Consider the following 20,200-nt stretch of genomic DNA (forward strand, 5'->3'; position numbering starts at 1 on the left):
TCCTCCTTAGACCAACTGCTTGTGTGTTCTGGCTGAGTGCAAGTAATGCAGCAGTCCAGTGCTGCAGTCTCATCTCAGTAAAAACTAGGAATGAGGGATAAAATTGTCAAAGCACTTACCTTCCAGACATCTCATTTACCATAGTAATATAAACAAATAATTTCTTGTAGGTGAGTGTTTTATGAAATATTTCCAGTATCTAGTATGACCCTGTTAGAACTTGCTTGTAATTTTTTGTCATTCATGATAAAAGACCATCCTTAGCTCTTGTAAATGCTTTTATATTCTACTTGCTATCAGATACGCACATTATAGATAATCTAATACACTGTAAAATTTAATGGTTTCATTTTAAATATGCTTTGTGCTTCGTTCTGTTTCCCTCCATTGCATTTCTTTTTTTTCTTAAATTACTTAGTGGGTTTTGCATTTCTGTATGATTAAAAAACAGTATAGGTATGCAGAAAGAAGTGAAAATATTTTCCAGGGAAATACATTCTAGTACATCCTGCCATCCCCTCCAGTATACCTTTTAACTGTTTCATGTGTGTTGTCACTTTATTTCTAAGTATAAATGATAGAATTATTATTCACTTGGTCTTAAATGTGCTTTAAAAATAAATGCAATCCAGGCATGAAAGTTGGTGTCGTTTTTTCCTAAGCAACATACTCTTACCAGGAAACTTCATTTTCCTTTGATTTTGTGCAGAGGCAACTGCTTCTCTTATGCCTCCCGTTAAAACAGGCTCTTGCCTGTCAATGGATGGGCGCCGACATGAGAACGAGGAGAGCTGGCACGATGGCTGCAGGGAATGTTACTGTCACAATGGACGGGAAATGTGTGCCCTGATCACCTGCCCTGTTCCTAATTGTGGCAACCCCACCATACATCCAGGGCAGTGTTGCCCATCATGTCCAGGTACCGTGCTTGTTTCTCTATGCTTTGTAATCAGGTTTCATTTTACATGTGTTCTGTTTCCTAGTACATGAAGATAATCTCATGCATCGTTCAGCAATAGGTATACATGAAGGTTTCTATGCCCAAATATAACATGATGAGTGTCTTTCATTGAGATTTCAGATGTGAAAAATGGGAACTTAACTATTTAAAGCACGTGCATGTTGTGGGTGCTTACATGTTAATCTCTGACACATTGAAATCTTTAAAGTAGAAAAACTTTCTGGTCTATATTAGCTATGATAGAAAATTCATACTCATATACAATTTTGTTACCTATATTAGCAAGTATTATAATAAGCCATTGCATTTTCTTTTTTTTAATTTGGAGTTTTATTAAAATTCATCTCCTGATGTATGTTTCACAAGCCCTCAGAGGAGTACATATTTGAACAGACTTCTTAAGTAATTGAACATCATAATTCTCTGTTCTGAGGGAAGGCTCCTGTGCCACCAGCAGTAGAAGATTATTTCAATACTTTCAGTGGGAAGGTAGTGTACAATTAATGCTGCATTTCAGTACATTTTTAATAAGTGTTAATGTGAAAAACATCTATGAAAGATGTTAAAGAGTGTGAGTAGAGTGTAAGATTCATGCCCTCTGTCTTCAGAATGATTCCTACAATATTTTTTCTGCGAAACAGATTCTTTTGTAATACAGTGATACTGTCTGTGACTTTATTGGAAGTCATGTTACCAGTAGGAACAACCAGGCTCATGATACTACTATAAATAGCAAAATGGTAAGACAGCACTGGCAGGGTATAAGCAATTACGAACTGTTTCAAATTCTTTGTAAGGAACGGGAAATCCTGGGGGCAAAATAAGCAGCCAGAGCCTGTTTCTAAAAGTGACAGAGAAGAGTGTATCGTCCCTAGCACCTAAGGTAACTAATCTCTTTAGATTCCTTAGACAAATGGTGATCTCCAATCTAGTTCACCTTGTGATAACTGGAAAAACATAGTTCCCAAAAAGGTGGGAGACTCCAAAAGGTCTGCCTCCCTTCCAGCCTTTTTCAGCCTGCACCAGTCTCCTCCCCTTAGCGTCAAGGCTGGGGCTGTGGTTCCTGTGGTTCCATGGCCAGCTGTGGTGTTGCTTTTGGCACTGGCTTTCAAGGAGCCAAAGCTATTTTAAATACTAAGTAATTTAGCAGTGCTCACTGAGGCCAGGCTCTTAGTGCTTAGCATCTTAGTAAAGAAAACCATTAATGAATTTTTTAGCTGAGATGGAAACACTAAGGAGGATAATCCCATCAGTTACCCACACTAGGGGAACAATCCCTCGCTCACTATCTTCTCTTCTGTTATTGAGTTTCTGGCTAGTCTGACAGGGAATTTAGAGATCATGTTTAAAGGGAACCTTAGTGTTTTATCAGCTTAGAGCACATTTTTTTGCCACAGCAGTGTGCCATGTTGGTCTGTATGCATCCCATCAGATATTGTCTTTCTTTCCTCCAGCTCCCCACACACAAGCACATCCAGTCTGTTTTAAATAATCCAGTTCTCTGCCCTGTGAAACCTCGAGCAGGGGGAGAAAACAAAACAACAAAAAGATTCAATGGCAAATATTGTTCTAGGAGGAGCAGCCAAACAGCAAATAATAAATACAGAATATCGTATTCCTAAAGTCATGTTACTAGACAGGGATGTTATTTTCCACTTGCACTAGCTGGAATTCAGGGCTGCACAGAAGTTGCTGTTGGAGTACCTGCAGCAGTCACTCACCTTTCACAATAATTTGTGTATTATTGTAGGGGATGGTATACTTCATATGGATGGGCACAGGTTAGCGTGTCAGTCTGGCGTTACATACTCATTCAAGATTCAAAATAAAAAATGTAGGTTGGTTGTTCCGGTTCCAGCAATTCTGTTGTTAGGTCTCCAAGACTTATTCCTGATTTCACTCTATTATCAGCATACTTGTGCACAGTGATTTACCTAACACATACAGAGCACCTCAGAGCATTCAAATAAGCGTAATGTTAATTTTGGTCTTTTGGAAGCACCAGTGGTTAGTTACATTGTGTACAGAGAATGAGTTTGGGTAAATCCATTCATAAGCCCAATGTTCATGGAAGAAACATCAGTATGAGATTATCTTCCTATGCTATACATTTCTTGTGGATGAGATCAGTGTCTGATTCTGAGCATCAGCAATGTTGGTCTCTAGTATAAAAGAGCAATTGCTTACCCAGTAGTGCCCATTCCCTTGAGGTATAATGTCTGCACACGTTTCTCTGATGTCTTTCCTGCTTTCGAGTACTGGTCACCTTAGCTTCTGTGTTAGCAAAGCCATACTTGGTGTAAACTCTTACAATGCAAGGGCAGACACAGCATTTTTTAAGTGATTGCATATCTAAGTGCTTGAATTAATATGGCCAAGTTAGTCCCAGTGTGGTTTTCTTTCCCCACTGAGGTTTTATATTTGTTAGAAATGTACTTCTGATTTTATTTTGCAATGTATTGATTCCCCGCTGATGTTAAATAAATATCGAGGCTTTCAGTAGGCAGGAATGCAGTTTGGAATTGTGAGACTGTGAACATATCACTCGAATGTGTCTGGCATAGGGATATTGAAATGATCAGCAATCCTGATGTACTGAGTTTTGAATTGCACTTTAACTGATCAAGAGGGAAGTGGCAGCTCTCGAGGTAATTTTTCAGACTGAACAAAAAGTTAGTTTTCAACAGAGCAAGGTATACCTTGACTGCTGCAACGTTCATTTTAATTGTGTTTCTGTATATTAAGAGATTTAAGTGGGCTGTCGCAATGCTTTTGAAAAGCTCCAGGTTTCTTGTAGGATTTAGAAAGCCATTAACTGCTAGTGTTTTGCAGAGCCACGCTGTCCAGAAAGCATGTATTTGTTTGGCTAGTTGCTCCTTCAGAAATATTGTAGCAATTGAGTTGCAGTGATACATCAGTATCCATGCAGCAAAGGGACCAGTAGGCGATACTGTATGTACAGCAGTACTATGTGGTTACGCTTTTATGATTATGAACAGTGTATGAGCTGTAGTAAAACAGGCCTGTGACTGCAGAGAACTAAATGTGAAGGAGATGACTCAGAAAATTTCCAGATAAGAATTAGTATTGCTTTTGCCATGTTAGGATGCTATGCTATAAAATGTAACATATTGTTCCAGCTGAAATAAAAACCAAACAGTGACAAGGCAGCGGACCAGCTATCTCACTTCAGGTAAATGCTGCTGGCTGCTGAATCACATACATAGTTCATAAATGTAAGCAATAGGAAAAGCATAGCATAAGCAAATAAATGAAAGATAAAATAATTCCCTGGAAAAAGAAATGTGCGAGTACTTTGTGAATGGAGTATGATCGGCCAGAGTCGGGATCCTTGAGTTCTACTGATCATTCTCCAGAAATGAAAACAAGTAATTGAGTGGTGTGTCTTCTGCACGGCAATGCTGTGGAGCACAGGGCAGAAACACCATTCTCCAGGCAGGTACAGCAGTGCTGCCGATGTGGGGCGAAGCACGTGCACTTTGTGAGCCTTGGCCTGCCTAAATGACTAGAAGAGGAGCAGCTGTCCATTTAACTTTACTGTCCTTAACAAGATACTTGCATTAGGATGATTTTCACATTAAGCGTCTTTATAATTGAGTAGAAGAGAGGGACCTTCAGAAGGTGGTTTAGAGATGTAGTGTTGTTACCTGGAAGCCACTTTCTCTTCCCCTCCGTTCACAGCACAGGGAACCTGAGGCAGCTCAGTTCTGAGTAGGCCCCTTAGTTGTCCAGTGTTACCTGGGTTGAATTCAGGCTGAAGGACAACATCACTTAGAGGCCTGAAGCTTCATGTTGCAGCACGTAGCTTTCAAACTCATGGCTTCTGCAGCTGAATAAAACATGCTGTGTGAGGCATCTCGGTTCCTATACACAGTGCATGGAAAAAGCTGGTGGACTCACTCCAGATCCAAAGCAACTGCATGTTAAGCAGGCAACTAGTATTGCCCTCAGTGCCCCTTATGTGGGAGTGGGCTGCTGATGCATTTTAAGCAGGCTGTGAGGATGCAGTTCGTGCCATAACCTTTTCTTGATTTTAAGTGCTTGAACACTTCCAAAGTGCAGGACAGGTTTCTTTTTTCTTTTAAAACACCAAGAGGTAAAAAGAGTTCCCCCATTTTTTCAGTACCCCTGTGGCTAGAGGACACTCATGCTGAACAGGGAAACAGCTTCAGTTCCTTTCTTAACTTGAAGGAGGTCAAATCTGTGCTCTAAACTGCCAGGTTAGAGGCTGGTGGATCTTTTAGCCAGGGCTGTAGAGGTAATGTAATTAATTTTTCAGAAAGGAATTAAGGTTCATTTGGTGAGATACAGTCACTGGAAATATGAGTCTACACACCCTAGCATCTCCTTAGGTCCAGTTTTTATTTCAAAGACTGCAGATTTCTTTTTTTTTTTTAATTATTTAATTATTTTTTTAATGGAACGAAGCACTGAAGCACTTCCACCAGTGTTAAGTGCTTCCTGTTTCTAGGAGTTTGGGTAGGGGGTTCTGTGTTTAATCTGGCACCAAATGCTACAGACATGTATCACTCAGGAAACTTTAAGACAGACAGTTGAGTCTGGACTTTCTAAATCCCATGTGAAAAGCATACCTATCCATCCTTTCAGGAATTGCACTTAACGCTTATATTTAGCAGTTAAGAAACTGTCCAATGAGTACAGTTTTTCAGAAAATGACAGGTGTCTCTTCGAATTCCTGTGTCACTGGTTGGTTTGATTTTTTTCTGAAATGCAAGGAATGCTTCAAGACTGATTCTCAAATTGTTTCTTGTTTATATTTTTCCCTTCTTCCATGAGATGCAGGTGACAAAGTCAAAAGTGACATAAAATTGAAAGAGCTTCATTAAGAATATATTTGTAGCTGGTTTTGTTACTCCTAGTATTGTCAAGAATAACAGACATTACTAATCTTGGGTACATTTGTTAATCATTAGAGTCACAGTTGATTTTGCCTGTCTTCTAATTCTGTTTTTCCCAGATGAAATCATTGTGCAGAAGCCAGAGCTCACTAGTCCATCAATCTGTCATGCTCCTGGTGGGGAATACTTTGTAGAAGGAGAGACATGGAATATTGATTCTTGCACGCAATGTACGTGCCACAGTGGACGTGTCCTGTGTGAGACCGAAGTCTGTCCACCTCTTCTTTGTCAAAACCCCACCCGCACACAGGACTCCTGCTGTCCACAGTGCCCAGGTATATACTGACAACCAGAGTCCTTTCATCACAGTCCTTTCTTGATCTGAGAATGTAAGATGTGAATATTGAATGTTTTGCTATGAGCACAGCTGGTTGTGGTGGTGCCTTTGTTCTTCAGCGGTTTGGAGTGAGAGCCTGCAGTCCTCTATTTCAACTGCAAAACTGGACCGTGTGCAAGAGATTATCTTACATGTAAAGGGGGTTGTGGCCCTGGAGTTTGAACATCTTTTAAGACAATCTAATAATGTAGGGGTTGCATGAGAATCAGAATCCTTAGTTGGAAGATCTTTGAAATATGCACTGGCTCATTTATGGAAGCATGCAGGATTAGAGAAACTTCGAAAGTATTGAAAGTAATCAAAGTGCTAGGCATATACAGACTTGTTTGTTTTCCTTTCTACATGCCTTGTTTTTTATGAACCATGTTGTTACTATCTTGTCTATTTGGGATTTGGTCTCAGAAATACTTCTGTTTGCTTTTACCTTCACCTGGTATGATCTGAGAGTGACTTGAAGGCAACTGAGTAATATCAAAGCATTCCAGCCCAGCAGGTGTGCCAGATTTTTCCTAGACTGCCTCACAGTGTCAGGAAGGGTAACAGAATTTTCTTTCCCCTGAGGAAAGAGATGCAATTATAAGTGCACGTGAATTCCTATTTTACATAGCAAATGGGGGAGTTTAGTGTACTGGAAATGTAGTCCAAACCTGTGAACGGTATATAAACTTGCTGTGAAAATACTTGTCTTCATTAAAAACAAAATCTAAAAAATTTTACTTTAGGAAAAAAAAAAGTTAGGTTTTGCCATTTCTTCTACAGGGTGTTTGTTGGGGTTTTGATTTGGTTTGGTTTTGGGTTTTTTTTCTGAGAAAATATTTTCAGTGAAAAAGCTAGTTCTCCTGGCTTCCCTTTTTCTCGTTATTAATAACAGCAACATTTGCTTAACTTCAAAACGCTGTTTGAAGGAGCTGATCTTTTCTCACTGGCTATATAAGGAGCTTGGTCTCATAACTTATGCAGTTAGATTGAGAGCCTGCCCTGAGTGCCCTTATGAATCCTTTCAATTTTTTTTTCTTCTTCTCCTTTTCTTACATGTTCTCTGCACATACAGTCATATATTTCTTGATCTATAATATTTATTAAGATACAGCTTCATTGCAGAAATATGTCTCTTCCATGTGTGGGCATGAGAATTAAAGCAGGCCCATCGGCATCAAGCTGAAGCCCAATCAAGTTCCATTTGTTTCTCAACAGTTCATAATTAGCTTGTGTAAGTCCGCTAGCAAAGGTTGACAGCAGCATAATAGCTTTTCACTTTGCATCATTCAAGGATTTGAACTGACGTTGCAGAAGCTGGGATTCAAGTTTTAGATTTAAGTTTTAAATTCAGCTGCTTCTGATGGCGATTGTTTTTCACTTTGCTGTTCTTTTTTCTTTCCTTTTCTTTTTTTCTTTAAGTAAACTCAGTAAAGGTCTACATAAACTTTGTTCTTGAGCACATCATGAGATCCTTATCGCATGAAGTACTGAAGAGGCATAATGCTCTGTCCTAGTTCTTCCGAAGTAGTGAGCCAAATTGTTACAATTCCGTTGTGTTCTTCAAGGGTGAACCTTCTGTAAGGAAATATGAGAGATGTGTCCTACTGTAAGTTAAATAACTTAATCTGTTTATATTTACAGATGAGCCTCTTCAGCCCTCTTCATCAAGCAATGAGAGCATGCCCAGTTATTGCAAAAATGATGAAGGAGATATTTTTCTGACAGCGGAGTCCTGGAAGCCCAATGTCTGCACTAGCTGCATTTGCATGGACGGTGTGATTAGATGCTACTCTGAGTCTTGCCCACCAGTATCCTGTGAGAGACCGGTGCTGAGAAAGGGACAGTGTTGTCCTTACTGTATTGGTGAGCAAATAAAAATAGTTGATAAATTGCTGTTCCCTTCTTGGGAATAAGAAAAAAGTTTTATTTCCAAATTGAAAAATGTTCTCCCTGTTTTGGGGAGATGCAGTTTGTGCCTCGTGATTTGTCATTTTTAGGTAGAAGTGCACAAAGATGTAAATGTAATTTGTCTACAAGCTTGAAAAGACATCATCCTGAAAATGGTTATGTAACTTACTAGGTGAAAACATTACACAAAAACTGTTTTATTTAAAAGATCTACTAGGTAACACATATGTTACATCAAGATCTATGTGATGATATGAGGAAAACATTAATTACCATTGCATTGTGAAATTTCACTGAAGGGAGAAGTGTTAATAAAGCATCCGAATTAGAATACAGGAAAAAAAAACAGGAAGTTCGCTGAAGATAGTTATAGAAGAGGCGAAATAATATATTTGAGAAAAAATTAGGGAAAACATTTTTTTTAAAAAAAACAATTTTTTAAAAATACTAAAAATGCGTAAAGAATTAAGGGTCGTGCACTAGCTTTGAATTTGGAGTTGAAGTGAATGGTGGATGCTGTAGACAGTGAAAATTGCCAGGCATTTTTAAAGTTGCAGAATTTGAGATTACTGATCACTTTTTCATTGTATTTTGAATAGGAGCATTTATTCACAGATTACTTTTTTGTGAGTTCACAGTAAGTACAAAGGCTGTAGAATGGAAGCTGATAGACAAGAACTTTATAATGCACTTACTGAAATCAAGTCTTAGTAGTATTGTTGGTAAGCATTCAGAGCTTATTATAACCTTCAGTTCCAAACGTAGTAGGGGGAGATACAGTAGAAAAAAATTCAGTAAAAAGGAATATAATAAAATTGACAGGCTTTAGTGTTAATTGAACATGTGAATCAACTTGCCCATCTATAAACAAAACAGTTCTTCATCAGACAGGTGCCAGAAAGGTTGTGAAGTCCTTCAGGTACGTTCCATTGATATAGCTCTTGAAATCTTTAATTCACATTAAAGATAAAAAAATCTTTAATGATAGCTGATACAGTTTTATAGGATATGAAAGGAATTCCATCAAAGAAATGCCTGGAAAGGCTGGAAATTATCAAAATTTCATTTATGCTTGGAACCCTATTTGGATTCCTGATGAGGACGCTTTGCGGGGAAAATACCATGTTATCCTATTATTACTTTCTGATCATGGTTTGTCTACAAACTGGGGAAGATTTAAAGTTTCTTTGACAACTGTCTTTCTGCAGGCTTTTCTTCCAGTGATTGACTTTGCCAACCATAAAGATAATTTCAACCCAGAATACATTTTAACCTTAAAAAAAACCACAGTGTATGCAAATGTCAACAATCAGACCTGTAGAGTCAGAACATGAGCCTTAGTACTGTACTGGAGAATTCTTTTTGGGGTAGAGTAAGGGGTACACCACAAGGACTAGTGCCAACAACTACAACAGTAAAACCTCTAGAACTTAGTGCCTACACGTTGCATGTCAGGTTTGCAAATACATACACACAACATGTAGATACGGCTTTAATTAATTTACTTTGAATCTTGCACAATATTGCCAGTACTTAACTGTATGAGCTCTAAAAGCATGGTTTGGTTTTTTTAGTAGCAGCTATAAGAAATACAGAAGCTAGATTTTAATTAGTGCTTCAGATACAAAGACTTTCAATGATGATACTGTAAAAATGTTTTGTATCTAAATAACTGAAATTCATGGAAACAACTTTTTAATTTTTTTTTTACGAAGTACTCTTGCTTATAAGAGGAGTAAGATGATGCTCTTAATTTTTGTCTTCCTGGTTCTTACGGGTTTACTCTTCATTTATTGAGAGCTGTGAAGCACATCTTTGTACAGATTGGTCCTTGCTCCTTTCATGTCATTGTTGATAAAATGTGTAGTAGGCAAATTCTGTGGAAACAGGCCTTCTTCATTTATTGGAATTTCAAACATTCACCAGGGTTTTAGCACTGTGTTCTGCTTCTTTCTAGATCCAGAGCTGGTTAATGCCTAACAAGTTAGTGTAGTTTCAAATTCTAAATTTTACAGGATGCTTTGTTGTTTGTCTGAATCCTCAGATTCAGTCCTGTGTGTTCAACATTCTTCTTTCTTGTGGAAAGAAAGATTAATTTGGAAAGATAACCTTCTACTTTAGAGAGGATAAAGGGATATCTATTTGATTAGAGACAAGATTAGTCTTCTGTGGAAAACAGAGGGAGAGAAAGCAAACAACTGTTTGTTTACCAGATGAGACTGATTTACTGGTGCAGCTAGAGGAAACTGGAGAGAAGACTGATAGAGCTGCACGCAGTCTTCTTTTTTGTGTTTCTTACTGCAAGTCTCTCTTTTTTCCACTGTCCTTAAGCACTTGGTGGTGGTGTGGTGGTGTGGACTTGGTGATCTTAAGGGTCTTTTCCAACCTAAGTGATTCTGTGATGTTGTGATCTTCATCCTGTGCTTCTGCTTGCATAGAGATGGACACCAAAACAGGAGGCACGCACAGGGCAATATTTCCCTAGCACTTAAAAGTTTCTTCTTGAGGTTCAAAGGTGCAACACTGCTATTATGATTTTACCATTGTTCATTCTTCCAAAAAACATTTACTGTTATTAAATAGTAATGTGTTCTCTAAAAACTTGCAAAAGCCTGAGCAAGTTAAAGGACTTTTCCAGCAAAACCAGCTGCTGAGTTGAAGAAGCTGTCCTGAGCAGGGCAAGGTAGCACTTCGGGGGCAAATCAGCCCCGAGTGCACAGGGGGTGCTCAGCTTTAGGGATGCATAAGAGGCCCGCTGAGGCTGTGTGCCTCACCCTCTCCCCAGCCATATCTACTTTCTGACCAACACAGGGCTTCACTGGCTCTATGTGCTAACATGCACATCATCACTGGAAGAACCTACTGTGCTTTCTGCAGCTTGCAGCCACTTTTTCCTCCCGCTCTTTCTTTCCAATTTCCACCCCATATTCACTTACAAAATCTTCTACTTGGAGAATATGTTGTCACTAATTAAAAGCTGTACTGGTGGCCAAATTATTTAATACTTTTTTTTTATTTATATTTGGGAGGTAATTCTAATATTTACATGTTTACATATGTGATCTGTGTGAATGTTAAACCAGTATTTCTCTGACAGCTTAAGAAGGTTACTTTGTGATTTCATTCCTTTACTTCATGCACATGCTTAATCTGCAAATTCATGTCATCAGCAAGTTTCATCATAATAATTTTTGCCTCTTAAATAAAAAAGGCAGCAAGAAGCTAAGATGAAAATGAGGTACTGGTTGGCTTTTGGAGGTTCTGCTGCGTAGTTTTATTTTTAATTATCTATAAAGTGCTATAGCAGCAGAAAACATCCTAGAGTAAGCAATTCATGACTGTCTTCCCAGTGAAGTAGACAGTATACTGCAGACCGTCTAAAAGGCTTGCATAGGATGCAGCATAAGAAAAAATGGTGTATCGAATGCTTAGGCAAAAAATGTCGTCTTTTAAGTGTTTTCCCAAGACCTACTTGCTTCATCAAGTGCAGGTCCCTATCACATACTGTGTCAAAATCTGTCTAAACTATCTGAAAAGTTGTTAGTTTTACAGCTCTCAATCTTTGGGAAAGGTGTTCTGGAACCTCACTTTTTTTCTGAGAGTTAAGATCACACCAATTTCCAATTTATCTAATACTAACCATGAAAAAATGTATTGAGTTTGGTTATTGCCCTTTTTCTGGAGGTTTCCATTGATGTGGTTACAGGGAATGATCAGATTGGTTTTGAATCTGTTTTATCACAATAAATAGTCTAAGCACTTCTAGTTATGTCACCTGAGAGTTACTTCATCCTTCTTGGCATCCTGCCTGATCTCTTCTTCAAGTATTCCGGTTCGAGTTCATCTTCCTTTAACCTTGGTATTTAAAAACGTAGGAAGTTTGGGTTTTTTTCTTTGTTAAATAGGATTTACTCGGAAACAAGGAGGAGATGGCAGTCTCAGACAGTCAAACATAAATCAGTTTTTCCTAATTTTCACAGCAGTTCTGATACCATCATTTCATGTCCCAGTCATCCATCCTCCAGTCTCTTGCGTGAGGAAGATGAGGAGAAGCAGCCCAGGCTAATTATTTACTTCATAAAGAAGCAGGAATGACACTTTTTTGACACAGATTTTCTGGAAGATGTAGAGAGAGTTTTTTAATTACAGATGGGATTTCTTTGTAGCTATTGTTTCACTTTTGTGTTTGGGGAAGAAAGCAGATTTGTGGGTAATTGGCCATTACCACATGATCACACCACCATTTTCCTTCAACAGAAGATACCGTTCCAAAGAAAGTGGTCTGCCACTTCAGTGGAAAAACGTACGCAGATGAGGAACGCTGGGACATTGACAGCTGCACACACTGCTACTGCCTGCAGGGTCAGACTCTGTGCTCCACTGTCAGCTGCCCACCCCTGCCTTGTGCTGAACCCATCAACGTGGAGGGAAGCTGCTGTCCCATGTGTCCAGGTAACATGATGTGAGAACCCAGGTAACCGTAATGCTGGTTTTCCAGGACTGATAATAAGGTTTTTAATTGTTTTTTGAACATCAGTCCATGTTTGAACAGTATCAAGAAGACAACAGATGTTTAGACTTCAGGAAAATTAATATTCTTAACAGATAGGCATATTGTGCAAATATGTAAGTTTGAATTTTGCTTATTCTGAGAACTGTGAATTCAAAAATTAGTTGCTTGCCCCTGCTGTGTCCTTTCACAAGGTTACGGAAATACATTAGTGAAGTAGGAAAATGAATATTCTTACATCTCTGCAGATTCTGTCAGTGATTAACATTTCTGTCTTTTCTGAGTCTCTTCATTACTTTTCAAATATCGCATTGCTTTATTCATCATTTTAACTTGTTGTAAAAGTAATATAACATTTTTTTAGCTATAGACACAAGAGGCATAAGAATTGCAACCAGTTTTTAATGCTAGTTCTGACATACTTCAGTGGGAGTTTGCTCGTCTTACTCAATCAGCTGGTAACTGCTTCCAACAGGACAACTGGGGAGATTCAGCAGTACCCCCTCTTGCAATTCTCTTGCTTTGAGAATTACAAAAAAAGGAAGGCAAAGAAACCAGCAATGACAGTTTACAACTGAGCTGAGAAGATGTAGCCTTCCCTTGGTATTTTTGTTAATTAGTATCACAAAGGAACAAGACTGTAGTAAGGCATGTATTCTGAAATTGTATTTTCAAAAGCAGATTTGTCCACATGACTCTGTCATCCAATTCACATTAGGATGATAATGGCAGCAGGCATGTATCCCATATACAGTATGAAAAAAGTTTTAAAACAAACCCCCAGACTATTCATGGTGAAAATTCTGAAACAAATTAAAGGCTTCACAGGACAAAGAGCTGCAGATGGCTGAATATGTTTCCTGAATTAAGAGCCGCACTGGGAAGTTAAGCAGCCTGTAATTTGTGAAACATTTAACCTCCTTTCACAGAGATGTATGTACCTGAACCTACTAACATCCCCATCGAGAAGACAAATCATCGAGGAGACATTGAATTGGAAGTACCAAACTGGCCAACACCAAGTGAAAATGACATCATCCACATTCACAGAGGTAAGGTCTGATATGAACTAAGCTGACTTAGGTTTGTGTTTATTCCCCCTGTTTTAATGTGTCTAGGTTGTTCTATTGAGGTAGCATCTGTATAATGCTTTGAAAAGGTGGTTATCTGAGAGTATTCTTCAGCGCACGACTCTCACATGCATTTTGCTTTGAGTAAAGATGAGTCAGTCTATTAAATTATATTTATGCAATTTGGTCTCATTATCATTCCGTCTTCAGCTTGGAAGAAACATCTGTGTTAGTGTGATGGAGTTCTGTAAAATGAAAAATGTGATAAAATGGTGAATGAGGAGTGATTCTGCAGTGTCTTTTCTGATACAAAAATTAGAAAGCAGGCTGTTGTCAGGCCACTGGAGTTGACAGACCTTCATTTGATCCATTTGACGTTCTTACATTGATAAATAAAAATGGAAGGACAGGTACCACAACTTAACACGTATCATATATAAATATCAGAGGTTTTTTTTAAAAAAAAAACATTTCAGGTATAATGACACAGAGCTAATAAAGTTGTCTAAGGATGTAGGTGCATCTTATGTTTAAAACTGTGCTGAAACCATTATTCCAGGGTAGGAGAAACACTCTCACACAGTCTTTGTTAACCATTTCTAATTGAAGGACTACCTAAACTTGTGTTTCTGTGTGTGTATATATATATATTTATTAATTTTATTTTTTTTAATCTAAGCATGGTGTCATAGCATATTACAGTTTGGATGAAAGGATATATGAAATTTTAACTGCCTTACAAAATTGTAAGCTTACACTTTTATAATTACAGCATTTTCATTTCTCACAGGCTTTACTAGCTGGCTTGCAACTATCTTGGCTGCAGATTATAAACACACTGCCAACTGTATGGGAATGTTGTATAGGTCATTGAAAATTACCATTCTTTGCAATTATTTGCAAAACCTGGTACAGTCTAGTAGACTGCCAGCAGTCTGTTTTCACAGGCTGAGTGGTGCAAGTATTGTAATATGCTCCCAACAAACGACGGAGCGAACACATCCTAATTGTCTTCACTGGTTTTTAGAAGGGGGCGGGGAGTGGGGTGGGAGTTAGGACTTTCATCTGAAGACTTCCAGGTTTTCCTCAGCGCAGAAACACAGGCTGATTTTTGTGCAAGTGGGAATTTGGTTGCGATCAGATAAGATGATGCAAATGCAACTGACCTAAGAGGTTATTGTCCAGCTGGCTTGTTATTGTGCTTTAGATTCCATCCTGTTTCCTCTTTTTGATGGCCTTTCCCCGGCTAATGTAGTCCCTGTACAAGATACTAGCTTTCAGTTGTTCTAATTTATATAAATAAAGTGACATTTCAGGAGAGAAAGTCCAAATTCATGACTGACAAGATCCATGACGGGGACTTCTATAATTACAGTCTTCTTTACGGTCAAGGCCCATGTATAATTACCAACAAACGCTCGCGTTTGCCTTGCAGACATGAGTCATCTCCAGGGCGAGTACAGAAGCAGCAGCGGACCGCACCCAAGTGAAGATGCGTCAGTTAGCTCTGTTGCCTTGGTGACAATTCCAATCACGATAGCGCTCTTACTGATCATCGTCCTTCTGCTTGTCAATCAGAAAAAGCAGTGGATTCCAGTGTCCTGCTACAAAGCGCCAACAAAGGTGCCGTGTTTATGTCTATTTCCAGGCTTTCATGTTTTGGAAAACAGGATTAACTGGAATATTGTGTAGGATGCAATTGACTTCACATCGTGTGAATGCTCTCAAATGATTTTCTCCTTATATCTTAAGCCGTTTTATACTAGCCAGTCTGTTGGTATTTATTTAGTCTCCTAAATGACTTTATTTACTACCAAAAGAAAACATTTCCTGTTCCATATAGTAATGAGTCGTCACTAGATAGAAATCAAGGTCAGCAAAACAAAAAATTCCAACTCTGTATATGTGTAGGTAAATACATGCCATTTTCTTACCTGTTGCCAAACTCTTTAAGAGACTATCTTTGCTTTTTAACTTTCATCCACTTTAAAACTCTTTCTTTGAGCAATATTTTTAATGCACATTCAAATTTGTAGATCATTACATACTCAGACTCTCACTTACTGGCATTTGCCTTAAATTAAAACCCCTGTTCTACATTTACAAGCAAGTAAGTACAGGTCTACCAAGTGCCACGTCAACACGGGCATCTCGGCAATAACAGACTGCTCTGCAAGGAGGTAACACTTAGCAAATACTAGATAAAAGGTAGAGGATTTCGTAATTGAGGAGGTAATACATAAACCACCCCAGAAAGGAATAGAGAAGGTTCCCATAGGACACCCCATATCAGGACTATCTATAACAGCTGAGATCTGTCTCATTCTCGTGGTGGAAATACAACCAGGATCAAAACATTCTTGAAAGTGATTTGCAATGAAGAGCTTGTTAAAAGTCTCAGAAACAAGCTGCTGCACATCTGAGGCAACAAAGTTAAACCCTTGTGTGGCACTAGATTAACAGAGGATGGTTTAACCAGTCCATCTGGGATATGGAAATTCCAGAGCTCCATCCAGAAGATGAAAAATGGTGATTCAGGAGAGAGTGCTGGTCTGTTACTGTGCCTGGCATAAGCTTTTACCAAGTTCAGCGAAAGCCCAGACTCTTTCATTGCTGATTTGATTTTTGTTTTTTACTCATGGACTTGAACCACAAGCACTTTTTAAACTGTGTGGAATACAAAACAATTTTTAATGTACTCAATATTCCCTTTATGTTTTAACAGCCTTCTTGCCTAAACAATCAACTGGTATACGTGGACTGCAAGAAAGGTACCATGGTCCAGGTGGACAGTTCTCAGAGGATGCTAAGAATTGCAGACCCAGATTCAAGATACAGTGGATTTTACAGCATGCAGAAACAGAACAACCTACAGGCAGATAATTTCTATCAAACAGTTTGAAGAATTGCACCCTTACCAAGGATTTAAGAAAGAAAGAGAGAGTGAGAGAGAGAGAGAGAGAGTGAGAGAGAGAGACCTAAGTCTGCTATTAAAATAAAACTAGAATTGTGCACTTGCTTAGTGGATTGTATTGGATTTGTGACTACATGTACAGCTCTAAGACCTTACTGGGATGAGCTCTGACTCCTGCAATGTGCCAGAAAAAGCATTCCCACTTTTCCTTGAGATAACTGACCAAGTGTTTCCTTAGAACCAAAGTTTTAAAACTTGTTAAGACGTATTTGCTTGTAACATAGCTGTAGAGATGTTTTGGGAGGGGGAATCAGGGGTTAGGGGTAGGCAATGAGGTAAAAGGAAATTTCAGAGAAGAAAAGCTGGTCATGCTTGGCTGGACAAGAAAATTAATAAAAGAATAGTGCCGAGCAGCAGGATAGTGTTTTTTCTTGTTGCTCTGAAATCGCATCTGTTGCAGCAAAGCCTAACCCCAGGTGAAAAAATATGAAAAGGTCTGATTTTTTTTTTCCCCCCAGCTGTTGCTACAGTAATATACTCCTAGAACAGAATTTGTCACATCACAGGTGTGGTGGTGTAGCTGCAAATATTTTTCTATATGATGAGAAGCTGCAGTAGTTAATGAAATAGCAAGGAAAAGGTTATAGCAGAAAATAAAGGGTGGGTTTATTAAGGATGTATAAAATTATACCTTGTGCTGCTTTTTGTTTTTATTTTTGTTTTCTTCAAAGCTGATTGGCTAGATTAGCCAGACTTCGGCAGAGTTAGCAAATGACTGAGGCCTGAATAATTCCTGATATGAGCACTGGATCTTTTGACAGCAGTATTGAAGGAAGGAAGGAAAAGTCAAGAACACCATGCAGTTCCAGGGGCTTTTGTTTGTTTGTTTTGTCTGTTGTGGTTTTGTTTTGTTACTTTGTATCAATCTCTGGTTGTTCATACAGGAGAAGGAAAAATATTTTTGTTGGACAAAGCTCTTGCTTACAAGAGAGTAAAAAAAGAGACTGTTTTAAGGTTGTTGTTTTTTTCCTGTTGATGTTCTTATTTACTGGTATGCAGATTTAGAAACTACTTCCATGCTAGGAAGCTGCTTAATTTTAATTGTATATTACTCAAGCACCTTTTTTGAAGCTCAGAAAAAAAAAGGAGAACATGCTTCTTTAAACTTTAGCATTATAGGAATATTTATGTAAATATAATTATGCTAAAAACAACAAAAAGTATTTGTATGTTTGTGTATATATATGTATATACAAATGCATGTAGGTATACATATGTATATATACATGCATGTGTATATACACTATACGTATATATACTGTATATATAAAATACTATGTATACAGTATATATTTTTTCTATTTTTTTTCTTGTTGAATGTATTTTTATCTGAGAGAGATTTTACCCAGAGCAGAAACAGATAAACAGGCATTCCATATCAATGCTTAATCGCTTGTGAGTTTAGGAAAGACAAGAAAAGAGCATCTCATTCTACCTACAGTTTGATTTGATTTGAAAGTGTTTGTGTGCGCGCGCGTGTGTGTGTGTGTGTGCACTCTTGTGTTTGCGTGTGTACAGTACGTGCACGATTATAGCAGTAAGCGTTGCTCTTGCTACTTGCTACATTTCAGGGTGTTTCTTATTTTTCTTTTCCTGCTTAGCCTTAAAAAGGCTTTTTAATGAATGCATTGGCTAGAGACACTGATGACAATATACATGCAGCACTAATCAGCTCCACAGAATATCACCATCAGCTCCTGGATTTTCTTTTTTTTTTCTTACTTTCTTTTTTTTTTTTTTTTTCAAACAATTGTTTGAAACAACTACTGGAATATTGTCCACATTAAGCTGGAAGTTTGTTGTAGCTTGCCTCATTTATAACTCTGACTGTATAATACAATGTTAACTTTCCAAACAGGTCTTGGCACTTTTATACTAATTACCCATTTGTGCATTGCCTTTTTTCTTTTACAAATGCTTGTCATAAGAGACACAGATACCCAGTATGCTTAATGTGAAAAGAAAATGTATTTTTTGTAAAGGAACTCTCAAGTATTGTTGTAAATACTTGGTCAGAGGTTGCTGAACTTTAAAACTGAAAAAAAAACCTAATTTATTATTATAATGACCTAATTTATTAATCTGAAGATTAACAATTTTTTTGTTTTAGACTATCAAAAAGGTGTTCTAGCTGTTTGCATCAAAGAAAAAAATAGGTGTATCAATAAGGGTCAACATTTTTTCTGCTTATATAACTTCAGTTTCCAACCACCAGTAAGAAAAAATGTAGTCTCCCCAGTGTTTTGTACTCAATCCGATATTGAAACAGAGATGTTTCTGTCCAGTTACTACAAAGATTTTGTCAAGACAAAACATCCATTCCTTGCATAAGAGTAAGCAGTCTTTATCCAGAAATTGTAAATGCTTGCTTTTGTTTTACAATCAAGGCCATATTCTGAAAATATTAGCAGGATATAGGACATGGTGTAAAATGTTTTTTATTATTATTATTTTATTATTATTATTTTAAAGATATGATTTATCCTATGTGCTGTATCCATTACACTCTTTTACTTTGGTTCCTGTTGTGCTCTTGTAAGAGAAATGCAGATATAATTTTCTGAAAAATAGATGCATATGTGGCACTCGAAGTGCACTGCGGTTCAGCAGATTGCTTGTTTACTTTTTTAACTGTAAGGCGGTTTCTTGTAATTTGGCTCTTGGCAGCACAATAAAAAAATTTTAAACCTATCTGCCTATTTTCTTAAGTGTTTGTATTTATTACTTCTATACACTGGTCCTTGAGACATTGGTTCATAGCTTGATATTACGGTGAGTTTTTTTTCCCCTGGGAGTAGGAATTCACATTACTGTTCTGCTGACCTTAGATCAGAACAGTGGGTCAAGAACAGCTTGCAGTTACAGAAAGTTCTGAGTTTTATACTAAAGAATTTTCACGTTAGAGGGATTTGTGGAATTCCAGATAAGCTTTGGCATTCAGCAAAGATCAATCTCTTAAATGCAAAGTTAGGCCTTTGTCCTGCTATTTAGTCCACCTGGTCTAGTTGTACTGGACAGAAAGCCATAATCATTCATACAGGTCTCCAGCGTGAGGTCCTGTAGAAAGTGTGTGGAATTGGACTTCCTGAGCCGCAGATTATTTTTTACCTGTTAGCCTATAATGTTTTATCTTCTAGTAATTTGTAAGTTAATGGACTTGATATAAAGTTCTGGTATGTCACTTCTGAGGCAAGGAGTTTTTCAGCTTATCCACTTGCTCTGTGAAAAACTGCCTCCTTTTCTTTCTCTGAACGTACCCCCTTGATGGTTTAATTTGATATCCCCGACTTTCTGCATTCAAAGCAGCAGTGGATCAGTACCTGTATGGCACCCATTAATTTAGAGACCTGTATCTTTCCTCCATTTTTTTTGTGCTGAAAGCCCAAGATACGATTCTTCGGGAGCTGTGCCATACCTTCTGGCCAACCTTGCCATTCCTTGTACTTCCCGTCCTATTACATCGCTTTGAAATCAAGGGTAAAGGGATTGAAAGTGTCCACGTTGCTCAAGCACCATACACC

At 38.0% G+C, this 20,200-nt stretch overlaps 1 protein-coding gene across 2 annotated transcripts in view; it reads left to right on the forward strand.

Moving 5' to 3' along the window:
- Window positions 1–19,370, forward strand: part of CRIM1 (cysteine rich transmembrane BMP regulator 1) — a 188,114-nt gene extending 168,744 nt beyond the window's left edge. For both annotated transcript variants that reach the window (XM_055725803.1, XM_055725802.1), the window contains 7 exons: window positions 710–919; window positions 5,961–6,176; window positions 7,859–8,080; window positions 12,383–12,577; window positions 13,565–13,687; window positions 15,141–15,328; window positions 16,431–19,370. In XM_055725803.1, the coding sequence (XP_055581778.1) occupies window positions 710–919; window positions 5,961–6,176; window positions 7,859–8,080; window positions 12,383–12,577; window positions 13,565–13,687; window positions 15,141–15,328; window positions 16,431–16,607 (1,331 nt within the window). In that variant the 3' untranslated portion in view covers window positions 16,608–19,370. The remainder of the gene's footprint in view (window positions 1–709; window positions 920–5,960; window positions 6,177–7,858; window positions 8,081–12,382; window positions 12,578–13,564; window positions 13,688–15,140; window positions 15,329–16,430) is intronic.
- Window positions 19,371–20,200: the final 830 nt, after the last annotated feature.

The sequence above is a fragment of the Falco cherrug genome, chromosome 13 (assembly GCF_023634085.1).
Source record: "Falco cherrug isolate bFalChe1 chromosome 13, bFalChe1.pri, whole genome shotgun sequence".
NCBI lineage: Eukaryota > Metazoa > Chordata > Aves > Falconiformes > Falconidae > Falco > Falco cherrug.